The sequence below is a fragment of the Psammomys obesus genome, unplaced genomic scaffold (assembly GCF_907164565.1).
Source record: "Psammomys obesus unplaced genomic scaffold, mPsaObe1.curated_primary_1811, whole genome shotgun sequence".
NCBI lineage: Eukaryota > Metazoa > Chordata > Mammalia > Rodentia > Muridae > Psammomys > Psammomys obesus.
In genome coordinates this window covers 393,423-405,934 of record NW_026596214.1, presented here as the reverse complement: position 1 = coordinate 405,934, position 12,512 = coordinate 393,423, and the positions used below count along the sequence as shown (strand labels likewise).

The window sequence follows — 12,512 nt, the reverse complement described above, 5'->3', positions numbered from 1 at the left end:
TGAGACAGTATCACTGTGTGTTCCAGATTTCCTGGAACTTGCAATCCTCTTATACCCGAGTCTCCTGAGTATTAGGCACCACCATGCCTAGCTAGTGGGTTTAACCAGGGATAAAGTTGAGTGAAGTTGTCGGGAATACTGTGGTGGTATCTGTCCACTAACGTATTCCCAATTCATACACATGCCTGTGAGATCCAGTTTAGAGTTCTGGATGGAGGCTTAGAGAGACGTGTCCTAGGCCCATTTGTCACAGATTCTATATGTAAAGTCTTAGTTATGCTGTAGGAACATAGTTTGGCTAACTTGCTTGGACTGCCATGACAAAATGTCAGACTGGGTGGATTAAACAACAACAATGACTCCAACAGTTTCACAGTGTCTGCAGTGCTGGTTTGTTTGTCCTTGAAGGCTGTCAAGGACTTGTTCAGGCTTCATCTTAGCTTGTAGATAGATCTTTTTTCCCCTGTGTCTCTTCATATTTTTCCATCCTGTCCATGTCCCTTTCCAAAACTTCTCCTTCTTATAAGGACACCTGTCATATTAAATCAGGAACTATCTTAATAACTACACTTTAATCACTTCTAAAGAGCATATTTTCCATTAAAATCACAGTCTGCTCCTCAAGACCCAGATATACCACTGCTAGGTATATACCCAAAATTTGTTCACGTACACAAGGACATTTGGTCAACCATGTTTGTAGCAGCTTCGTTTATAATAGCCAGAACCTGGAAACTACCCAGATGTCCATCAGCGGAGGAATGGATTAAGAAACTGTGGCATTTTTACACAATGGAATACTACTCAGCAATCAAAAATGAGGAAATCATGAAATTTGCAGGCAAATGGTGGGATCTAGAAAAGATCATTCTGAGTGAAGTATCCCAGAAGGAGAAAGACAAACATGGTATATACTCACTCATATAGTCCTATAAGATAGGATAAACATACTGAAACCTATACACCTAAAAAAGATTATCAAGAGAGCGGACATGGGGTAAGATGATCAATCCTCACTTAGAAAGACAAATGGGATGTGCTTTGGACATAGGACAGGAGCCTATCGCAGAAAGCCTCTGAAAGACTCTACCTAGCAGTGTATCAAAGCAGATACTAAGACTCATAACCAAACTTTTGGCAGAGTGCAGGGAATCATATGAAAGAAGGGGGAGTTAGTATGACGTGGAAAGGATAGGAGTTCCACCAGGACCAAATGTATCTGGGCACAGGGGTCTTTTCTGAGACTGTTCATCCAACCAAGGACCATGTATGGATATAACCTAGAACCTCTGCTCGGATGAAGCCCATGGTAGCTCAGTAACCAATTGTTTTCCCATAGTAAGGGGAACAGGGACTATTTCTGACAGGAACTCAATGGCAGGCTCTTTGACCTCCCCACCCCCCAAGGGAGGAGCAGTCCTGCTAGGCCACCAAGGGGCCTTTGCAGCCAGTCCTGAAGATATTTGATAAAACAGGGTCAGATGGAGGGGGAGGAGGTCCTCCCCTATCAGTGGACTTGGCAAGGGGCAGGGAGGAGATGAGGGAAGGAGGGTGGGATTGGGAGGGAATGAGGGAGCGGGATACAGCTGGGATACAGAGTTAATAAAATGTAACTAATAATAAAAAAAAATCACAGTCTGAGGCACGAAAGTTCTTAATTTCAACACATGAATATTGAAGGACACAGTTAACCTGTAATGCATTACTTTTAGCAAACAAAACCTTGTATCACATATAAGATCAGTTTTGTGTCACTATAGGCATTCCAAAAGAACATGCCTGGGCACATGCTTGCCAGCTACCCCATATTGAGGCTGAAGAGATGGCTCAGCACATAAGATAGGATGCTGCTCCTTCCGGACCTAAGTCTGTTTCTTAGCACTCATGTGGGACAGCTCACAATCCCTTGCAAGTCCAGCTCCAGGGGGTGGGGAATGGTATAAACACCTCTGACCTCTGAGGGCATATTATGCACTAAGGTGCACCTTGCCTCCCCTGCCACAGACGTAAACACAATTAAAAATAAAATCTTATGTTATGTCAATGAGAGAGAGAGTCATGGAGTGTGACCAGTTGTGGTAATGTATGCCTGTAATTACAGCACTCAGAGGCCTATGGCAAGAGGATCAAAAATTTAATGCCAGCCTGGCTACATAGCAAGATTCTATGTAAAACAAGCAAACAACCCCCCCCTCAAGAAATACACAATATGGGCTGGAGAGTTGGCTCAGTGGTTAAGAGCACTGTCTGCTCTTCCAAAGGTCATGAGTTCAATTCCCAGCAACCACACGGTGGCTCACAACCATCCATAATGTGAACTGATTCCCTCTTCTGGTAGGTGTGAATGCAGATAGAACATTCATATACATAAAATAAATAAATCTTGAAAAAAAAAGAAATACACAATAAAAAGACTACTCACAGAGTCTGAGAGTGACAAATACCAACGTGTATATACCTGTGTGTGTTTACAACTGTAGCTGAACTGATGAAACTATCAAAAAGATCACTATAATCCTATAAAAGGTGACTATAAAATAATTTAATACTTCCCCAAGGGCACGGCTTAAAATTAGTTTCTTTGTAGCCATTATGCTTACTTGTCATGTGTTAAAGACTAACCATAAAAGACTAGTCTGGAAAGACATCGAGGTGTCAGTTTTAAGTGAAAATTAAAAGTTAATGGGGCCAGAAGGGGCCTCAGAGGCAATGAATGAACTTTTTGTTCTGAAATAACTAGAAGTGATGAGGGGTTGTGGCACTGGCTTGAACTTGCAGTGAGGTTTAAGTTTTAAAACATACTTAAGTTATTGTTGAAGTTGGTCCTAATTTGCTGTTTTCTCCCTTAGACCTCTACCGTATGAGGCACTCACCAAGCTCATAGATGAAGCCAGCGAGGGAGACATGAATATCTCAATCCTTACACAGGTAGGCAGCATCATAAGTCCTAACCTGGCAATTCATATTTCAATATTTGTTTATAATTGACCTGACAATTTATAAAGACAACAAAATAGACGTTGTGAAACCTGAGCTATAACTATTGCGTATACAGGAAATAATGGTCTACCTTGCCATGTATATGAGGACTCAGCCTGGCCTCTTTGCTGAAATGTTCCGACTTCGAATTGGACTGATAATACAAGTTATGGCAACAGAACTGGCCCACTCTCTTCGATGCTCAGGTACTTAATTCGGTAACTAATTTTAGGTGGAGTTCACTTATAGTGCAGATCCAGAGAGTTTGGAATGGAGAGGGGAAGGGAGATACAGAAGCTGTGCGAGGCTCTTTGGTTCCTGTAGTTGTTAGTCACGGACAAAGGGAGCAGAAAGATGGCAAGTTGTATACCGGTGCAGAAACTTCAAAATGTCACCTCTTGGAGACACCACATTCCACATTCTTCTTAACTAAGTTCCTTCAGCTAACCTCTTCCTAACACCTCAAGGCCTTTGGAGATTGATATACTGTATTGGGTTCTGATTCAGTGAGCGAACCTTCTGGCCGCCGAGTGTGAGTCACCTGGTGTGTCGTCGTGTTAGTGGCCCTGTTAATATCATGATGAAACGAGGAGGTAAGTATCTTATTAACACTTGTTGAACAAGACTCTGAAATCTTTATGGGATAATTTGTCAAGATAACAGTTTTAGTTGAGAAACAATGGGATCTGGAGGAAGCTATACAGCATAGTTGTCACACAGGTGTACCCAACCTCTTGACAGTGTTACACAGCCTTTGCTGCCTATGAAATACATGCTTGAGAACCATGTAACTACAAATAAAGCTGCTACAAACATGGCTGAGCAAATGTCCTGGTTGTGTACTTGAGCCTCTTTTGGATATATGCCTAGGAGTAGTATGGCTGGATCTTGAGGAAACGCTCTTCCTAGTTGTCTGAGAAAGCGCCAGATTGATTTCCAGAGTGGTTGTACCAGTTTACATTCCCACCAGCTGTGGAGAAGGGTTCCCCTTTCTCCACAACCTCTCCAACATGTGTTGTCCCTTGAGTTATTCATCTTAGCCTTTGTGATGGGTGTTAGGTGAAATCTCAGGGTCGTTTTGATTTGCATCTTCCTGATGGCGAAGGATGCTGAGTATCTCTTTAAGTGTTTCTCTGCCATTCTATATTCCTTTACAGAGAATTCTCTGTTTAGCTCAGTACCCCATTTTTTAATCGGATTGCTTGATTTATTGCTTTTTAACTTCTTTAGTTCGGAACCTGGAAACAACCCAGATGTCCCTCAATGCAGGAATGGATACAGAAATTGTGGTATTTTTACACAATGGAATACTACTCAGCAATCAAAAACGAGGAAATCATGAAATTTGCAGGCAAATTGTGGGATCTAGAAAAGATCATTCTGAGTGAGGTATCCCAGAAGGAGAAAGACACACATGGTATATACTCACTCATGTAGTCCTATAAGATATGATAAACATAATGAAATCTATACACCTAGAGAAGATAAACAAGAAAGAGGACCTGGGGTAAGATGATCAATCCTCACTTAGAAAGACAAATGGGAGGTGCATTGGACGTAGGAGAAAACAATTAACAGGACAGGAGCCTACCTCAGAGAGCCTCTGAAAGACTCTACCTAGCAGTGTATCAAAGCAGATACTAAGACTCATAACCAAACCTTCGGCACAGTGCAGGGAATCATATGAAAGAAGGGGGAGTTAGTATGACGTGGAAAGGATAGGAGCTCCACAAAGACCAAATGTATCTGGGCACAGGGGTCTTCTCTGAGACTGATACTACACCAAGGACCACGTATGGATATAACTTAGAACCTCTGCTCGGATGTATCCCGTGGTAGCTCAGTAACCAATTGTTTTCCCATAGTAAGGGGAACAGGGACTATTTCTGACAGGAACTCAATGACTGGCTCTTTGACCTCCCCACCCCCCAAGGGGGGGAGCAGTCCTGCTAAGCCACAGAGGGGGACTTTGCAGCCAGTGCTAAAGATACCTGATAAAACAGGGTCAGATGAAGGGGGAGGAGGTCCTCCCCTATCAGTGGACTTGGAAAGGGGCAGGGAGGAGATGAGGGAGGGAGGGAGGGTTTGGGAGAGAATGAGGGAGCAGGATACAGCTGAGATACAGAGTTAATAAATATAACTAATAATAAAAACAAGAAAGAGAGAACCATGTAATTGAGTTGCAAAAGAAAAGAAAAAGCCAGGCAGTGGTGGCACACATCCTTAATCCCAGCACGCGGAGGAGGCAGTGGCAGGCAGATGTCTGAGTTTGGTCAGCCTGATCTACAAAAGTCTGTATGCTAAGCCCATATCTCCAAAACATTTCAAAAAATGTTTTATAACTCTGTGACTACATGAGGTCTGCAGGCTGTGAATGAAATGTGCCTGAGGTATAAGGGAATTGGGGTTGGGGGCAGACCTTGACAGCATAGCTCTTTTTTTGTTAAAAATGTTTTCAACAAGAATGACAAAATAAAAGAGCGAGAGATCACAGGCCGGCCATGGTGGCACAGGCCTGTAATCCCAGCACTCTGGAAGCAGAGGCAGGCAGAACTCTGTGAGTTTAAGGCCAACCTGGTCTACAAAGTGAGTCTAGGACAGCCAAGGCTAACATACGGAGAACCCTATCTCGAAAAAGAGAAAAGGAGGAGTAGGAGAAAAGGAAAGAAGGGAGGGAGGGAGGGAGGGAGGAAAGAAAGAAAGAAAGAAAGAAAGAAAGAAAGAAAGAAAGAAAGAAAGAAAGAAAGAAAGAAAGAAAATACAATCACAATTGCAAACTCAAACTTGTTTCATTTAAATTCCTTAAAATGGCTTTTTATTTATTTTTAATTATGTGTATATTTACATGTCTATGTTTGTGTGTGTGAGAGAGAGAGAGTGGGGGGGGGAGAGGGAGAGAGAATTTGTGTAAGTACAGGTTTCTGTGTAGTTCGGTGGTTATCAGATCCCCTGGAGCTGGAGTTCCAGATGGTTAAGGCTATGGACTGCTCAGCAAGAGCAGTATGCACTGATAACCATTAAGCCATCTTTCCATTTCCCCTACCTTTTAACTATTTTATTTAGGTTCCTTAAGATTCTACTCCCTTCCAACCCACCAACTCTAGGTAGGAGAGAAAGAAGGTTAGAAAGGAAAGGGAATGTAGATCTCTTCAGACTTAGTTTCAGCTGGTTAAGGTCATTGAGTTCTTTGGGAATATAACAATCTCAGTTGTCAGGATATCTAGCAGAACAGCTAAATAGCAAACGGCAAACACAGCAGTACGAACAAGCAGCCTTCTTCCTCCTCTGTCTCCTAGAAGCCCCTTCTTTTCCCTAGGCTCTGGTATTTATACTCTCCCAGAGTCCTCAGAATTCCACTAACTCCAGCTGGCAAAGACCACACCCCTCGGTGAGCAGCAGGAGGAAATTATCAGCTGTGGACAAACTAAGGTAGCCCCATTGGGATTAAAACAAAAACCTGTTTATATAACATAACTGAGTTTTTAAAGAAAGCAAAACTTCCACTACACCACATAGCTTTAATTTTTTCCCCATTGAGGAGCTGGAGAGATGGCTCAGCAGTTAAGAACATTGGCTTCTATTGCAGAGGATCTGGGTTTCAGTCCTAGCACCCACAAGGGGACTAACAGCCATCTTAATTCCTGTCCCTGCAGATTTACTACACTCTTCTGGCTTCCTTGAACACTGCATACACATGATACATACACAGACATGCAGAGAAAAACCCATACTCATAAAATAGATAAATGAATCTATATTTTTTGTAATTTGAGATGTTTTCAAGTACTCCAGGTGAGCCTGTAATTTGTGATCCTCTGGCCTTCACTTCTAGAGTACTTGGATTATAGGCAAGAGTCACAATGCCTGATGCACAAAAGGCTGTGTGTGTGTGTGTGTGTGTGTGTGTGTGTTTTTCAAGAAGAGAACCAACAATTATTTTATGACTATTATTTACCAAATGCTGTTATTTGGTTTTATATTTATATGCATTGTCTTATTTAATCCTTATAGCAGCCCACTAGAGAATACAATGTAATTCTATTTTTGCCAATAGAGAAACTGAAAAATGAAAAAGGAAGGAAGGAAGGAAGAAAGGAAGGAAGGAAGGAAGGAAGGAAGGAAGGAAGGAAGGAAGGAAGGAAAAGAAGGAAAGTATCAGGTAGGCAGTGGTGTTGCACACCTTTGATTTCAGCATTCAGGAGGCAGAGGCAGGCAGATCTCTGTGAGTTTGAGGCCAGCCTGGTCTACACAGCTGGTTCCCAGACAACCAGGGCTACACAGAGAAACCATGTCTCAAAATCTTCCCCCCAAGCAAAAATGTTAAATAATATTTTACTTAAATAAGGTGCCCAAAGTAACATCAGCAGTATATAGTAGAATTTCAAGCCATGTTTGTCTTATTTCAAATGATTTCTAGTCAGTAGATTTTTTTTTTGAAGTAAATGTATAGGATTCTGCAACTGTGGTATCAAGGAATGTTTTTTTCAGAGGGTTCATGTCCTAGTTAGTCTCTGTTGTGGTGATATTGTACCATGGCCAAAAGCAAGTTCAGGTGAGGAAAGGGTTTATTTCAGCTTACAGGTTAAAGTTCATCATTTCTTGGTGGTGGTGGGGGGGGGTCAGGGCTGGAACTCAAGCAGGAACCTGGATACAGGAACTGAAGCAGAGGCCATAGGGGGTGCTGTTTCCTTGCTTGCTCCCCAGGGCTTGCTCAGTTTGCTTTTTCATTTTTTTATTTATATATTTATAAATTACTGTTTATTTACTTTGTATCCCCACTGTAGCCTCCTCCCAATCCCAGCCCCGATCCCTCATCTCCCTCCCATTTCAACCAGAGAACTCCTACACCTTCAGCTGGATACAAAATTAACTCAAAAAAATCAGTAGCCCTCCTGTATATGAAAGACAAAAGGGCTAAGAGAGAAATTAGGGAAACAACACCCTTCACAGTAGCCACTAATAACATGAAGTACTTTGGTGTGACCCTAACTAAGCATGTGAAAGACCTGTTTGAAAAAAAATTTCAAGTCTCTGAAGAAAGAAATTGAAGATTATCAGAACATGGAAAGATTTCCCGTGCTCATGGCTCAGCAGGATTAACATAGTGAAAATGCCCTCCAAAAGCAATCTACAGATTCAACACAATTCCCATCAGTTTGCTTTCTTATGGGTTGGTGGCACCACCCACAGTGACCTAGGCACTCCTATACCAATCATTAACCGAAAAATACCCCACAGACTTGCCAGAGGCAGTCTAACAGAACCACTCCCTCAAGTGAGGTTCCCTTTTCCCAGATGACTCTAGCTCATGTCAGGTTGACAAAAAAAAAAAAAAAAAAAACTAACTAGCACAGTATGGTTATTCAGTAATAAATCCCAGTAATGATAAAACTCTGAGTCATTCTTTTTTAGCTAATTTTTTTATTAATTGCAACTTATTCACTCTGTATCCCAGCTGTAGCTCCCTTCCTTGTCCCTTCCCAATCCCACCTTTCCTCCCTCTTCTCCTCCCACGCCCCTTCCCCAGGCCACTGATAGGGGAGGTCTTCCTCCCCTTCCCTCTGACCCTAGCCTATCAGACCTCATCAAGACTGTCTACGTTGTCTTCCTCTGTGGCCTGATGAGGCTGCTCTCTTCTGACTAAAGAGCCAGCCACTGAGTTCATGTCAGAGAAAGGTCCTGTTCCCCTTACTAGGGTACCCACTTGGACAATGAGCTGCCATGGGCTACATCTGTGCAGGGGTTCTAGGTTATCTCCATGAATGGTCCTTGGTTGGAGTATCAGTCTCAGAAAAGACCCCTGTGCCCAGATTTTTTGGTTCTGTTGCTCTCCTTGTGGAGCTCCTGTCCCCTCCATCTCTTTCTATCTCCCCCTTCTTTCATAAGATTCCCTGCACTCTGCTCAAAGTTTGGCTATGAGTCCTCTAAATCATTCTCTACTCTTTCTTGCTTGTAATAGCTTCTTCCTGTCATCAAAACCATGGATCTCCATTTTTATAGGATTAAAGCCAAGATTCCTGGGTCTGGCCTGTAGCTAGTAACTCAGTAGTGCTTCCTTCAAAATATTTTTATCAGTATCTATTCTTTGAGATTGTTGTCTCCTCTGATTTCCAATCAATTGCTGGTTATATTACTCACTTAACCTGTGTTGTACATAATATTTTGTTGTTTTATTGTTATTTCTCTTATTTACATGTTCTTTCTCTCCAAAATTAATGGTCAACCGCTCAAAGTCAGGTGCTATGAGTCATGCCTGCTTGTACTAACATTGCTTAAAATGATGACCTATATGCAGCAATCTTAATAAGTGACTAGTGTTAAACAAATTGAAGTTATTCTCGGTATTCTTAATAAATTCATAGATTCGCCTCTGTTATTTTTTAACCACATGTACTGAGAACTTTAGAGTTTATGTGTGCATGTACATCAGTGCAGTTCTCTGAATGCCTTCCACTTCTGTTGTTATCCTTCATTCTTCACACCTTCAAATAAAGACTATAGGGAGTTACCCAACATTGTGGAAATAGAATGAAGAAGAAACTAGTGGGCCAGCGAATCTAAAATTAGGTAGTCAGTTCTTAAATAATTAAAAGCAAAGTGCTATATGAATAGCCAATTATATGGTGTTTGAAATTGGCTCTGTAACTTACATCTTCTAAAGTAAGTGACTTAGAAATCTTATGAAAGGAAATAAAGGGTCTAATCACCTTGTTAGAGGAGAGGATATGGTTTTATCCTCATAAGCACACCAAGTGTGGTCACATGATCCTGCAATTTTTGTTACTTAACAGGCTGCGACAGAGAGATGATCGGTTTAAAACTAGCCTAGACTACGTGGTGAGAGCCCATTTTAAGGAGAAAATGGAAAATCAGGAGGACATGGGCAACAAACTCTAATTCTTTCTGCCTGCCTTTCTGTTCACCAGCTGAAGAAGCCACAGAGGACCTGATGAATCTCAGTCCTTCAGCCATGAAGAACCTCCTGCATCACATTCTCAGTGGCAAAGAGTTTGGAGTGGAACGAAGTGGTAAGACCCATGCACTGAACTTATACTTCAGGGTATTTTAATTTTAATCCTTGGTTTTAAAGTGTTTTTCTTTTATTGGAGGAGCTCTTAGCCCCAAATAAATAAAAATCCAATAAACAAAACATTTAAAGTAAAGCTATCCTTTGAATAAGATTTGAAAACTAAAAGAAAAATTCAACTTAACAAAAGGTCCTGGACTAGGGAGATGGCTCAATGAGATAAGTGTTTGCTGCACACACTTGATGACCTGAATTTGGATCAACCACGTGGAAGCTGAACTCAGTAGCTTCTGTCTGCAATCCCAGCTCACCCCATGTCCTAGGGGAAGAATGGGTTTATTTGGCTTATAAGTCCATCACTGAGGGAAGCCAAGGCCGGAACTCGATCAAGCAGGGCAGGAACGGATATAGAAGCCATGAAGGAATGCTGCTTACTGGTTTGCTCTTCATGGCTCACTCAGTTTGTTCTTTATCCAACCTATGACTACCTTACCGCAATTGTCCGACGACAATCATTAACCACAAAAGTGCAGTGTTAGACTTGCCTACAGGGCAGTCTGTTGGAGGCACCATCTCAGTTGAAGTTTCCTCTTCTCAGATGACTCTCGGTTTGTGTTAAATTGACAAAAAAAAAAAAGACAACAAAACTAGCTGATCAGCACACTGCCTGTGGAGATAGGAGGCAGAGTCAGGAGAATCTCAAGAAGCTTGTGTCCCAGCTAGCCTGGCACATGCAGCATTGAGCAAGAGAGACCCTGTCTCAAACAAGATAGATGTCAAGGACCTACACTCAAGGTTGTTCTCTGACCTCCAGAAGTACAGCATGGTAGACATGTTTGCTTACTTGCAGACACATCTCTCTCTCTCCTTCCCTCTCTCCTTCTCTCACATACTCCACAGACACCTTTTAAAAAGGATTTGGAAGCATAAACACACCTATATATCATCTTTTTCCTATTTTATTAAAATGTTTTCCTGTTTTATTTTATTAAAATGTTTACTTAAGCTTATTTATTATATGTTTATGTGTATCAAGGAAGGGGTAGCACAGCACGTGTGTGGAGGCCAGAGGACAAATTGCAGGAGTTGGTTCTCTCCTTCCACCATATGTGGCGCAGGAATTGAACTCAGGTCGTCAAACTTGGAAGCAAGTGCTTACACCTGCTGTGCCATCTTGCTGCCCCTCATGTTTCTTTTTTACTATGTAGTAAATTACCTTTCATTTTCCTAAGTAAGGAAGACAACTAAAAACTCACAGTCTGAGTCTTTGCTGTGTTCAAATTGGCAGAAATTTAGTAGAACTGATAATGGTAAGGGTGTATATGTGTGTTTGTAGTTGCAACAAATCTACTATACCCTTTCAACCTTAAATTATAATGCCTTCAGACTTTGTCACAAGCTGATCTTCATACGCATGTCTACGTTTGTATTAATAGGCATTCATTTTACATATCACTGAGATTTACAAGCATTTTAGTACATGCATACAGCATGTATCGATCAGTGTGTGTGTACTTTGGGTTTTTGCAATACTATTTATGCTGTATACCTGAAGAAACAGAACAAAACAAAAACAAAAAGAAGTGGGGAAAAAAAGGATTATCTCCTATGTTCAATTATTAATCTTGAGTTATTTTTTTTAAGTGGAGGGATGGCCAGACTTTAGCATGTTTTGTTTTATTTTGTTTTGTATGATTTAAGTCTTGGCTTCCAGGGACAGATCTGACTGGTGTGGTGAGGGAATGAAGAAAAGACAAACATGTACAGACACACACAACAGCTGAAATCAGTGGATTGGGTTCTAACGAAGAAACGGCAACATCCCCAAAGCTCATTGTGTTTGTTGTATACAATTATTGAACTGGGAGGCAGGGCTATGGCATACAACTGAACTGCGAGGCAGGTTTAGCTAATCTCCATAAAGTCTTAAGGCTGTAAACATCCGGGAAAAGGAAACTAAGGTAGATACTTTCTGCAAACACATCAATGTTTACACTCAAGGAAGGCGTTGCTAATAACCCTCTGAACCTCACCTGGGGAAGGCTTTGCCACTCACTTCCATGGGGCTGAGGCATTGGTGTCCTAGACACGGCCATGCCTATATCAGCAGCACCTATACTGACTCAGGATTTCATTCACTTAAGACTCCTCCACTCCCCAACAGAAGAGAACGGGAGCTGGAGAGACAGTGCAGTGATTAAAGGCACTTTCTGCTCATCCAGAGGATCCAAGTTCGGTTCCCAGTACCTACGTAGACTGTGAAGGGTTCAGGAAAAGCTGCACACTGAGCACTTGAACACCAGACTCAGATGGATGGAAGTTTAACGGATATTGAAGAAAACCTGACTGGTCAGGGACATAATCTGGGCTGAGAAGCCAGACTGTGTCACTGGTCTGTTTCGCAGAAAGGTTTTTAATAGGAAAAACCGTAACCAGGCAACAGCCAGGTAACTAGGTTTAGGAATCCAGGGTGGGGGGAGGGTCAGCATTACATCATTTGACTAGC

General features: G+C 41.8%; 1 protein-coding gene across 1 annotated transcript in view; it reads left to right on the top strand.

Moving 5' to 3' along the window:
- Positions 1-12,512, top strand: part of Phka1 (phosphorylase kinase regulatory subunit alpha 1) — a gene marked incomplete in the record, with an annotated part of 135,532 nt that overhangs the window by 97,146 nt on the left and 25,874 nt on the right. Inside the window, 3 exon segments of the mRNA XM_055595737.1 lie at positions 2,850-2,928; positions 3,056-3,185; positions 9,906-10,007. Of these exon segments, the coding sequence (XP_055451712.1) occupies positions 2,850-2,928; positions 3,056-3,185; positions 9,906-10,007 (311 nt within the window).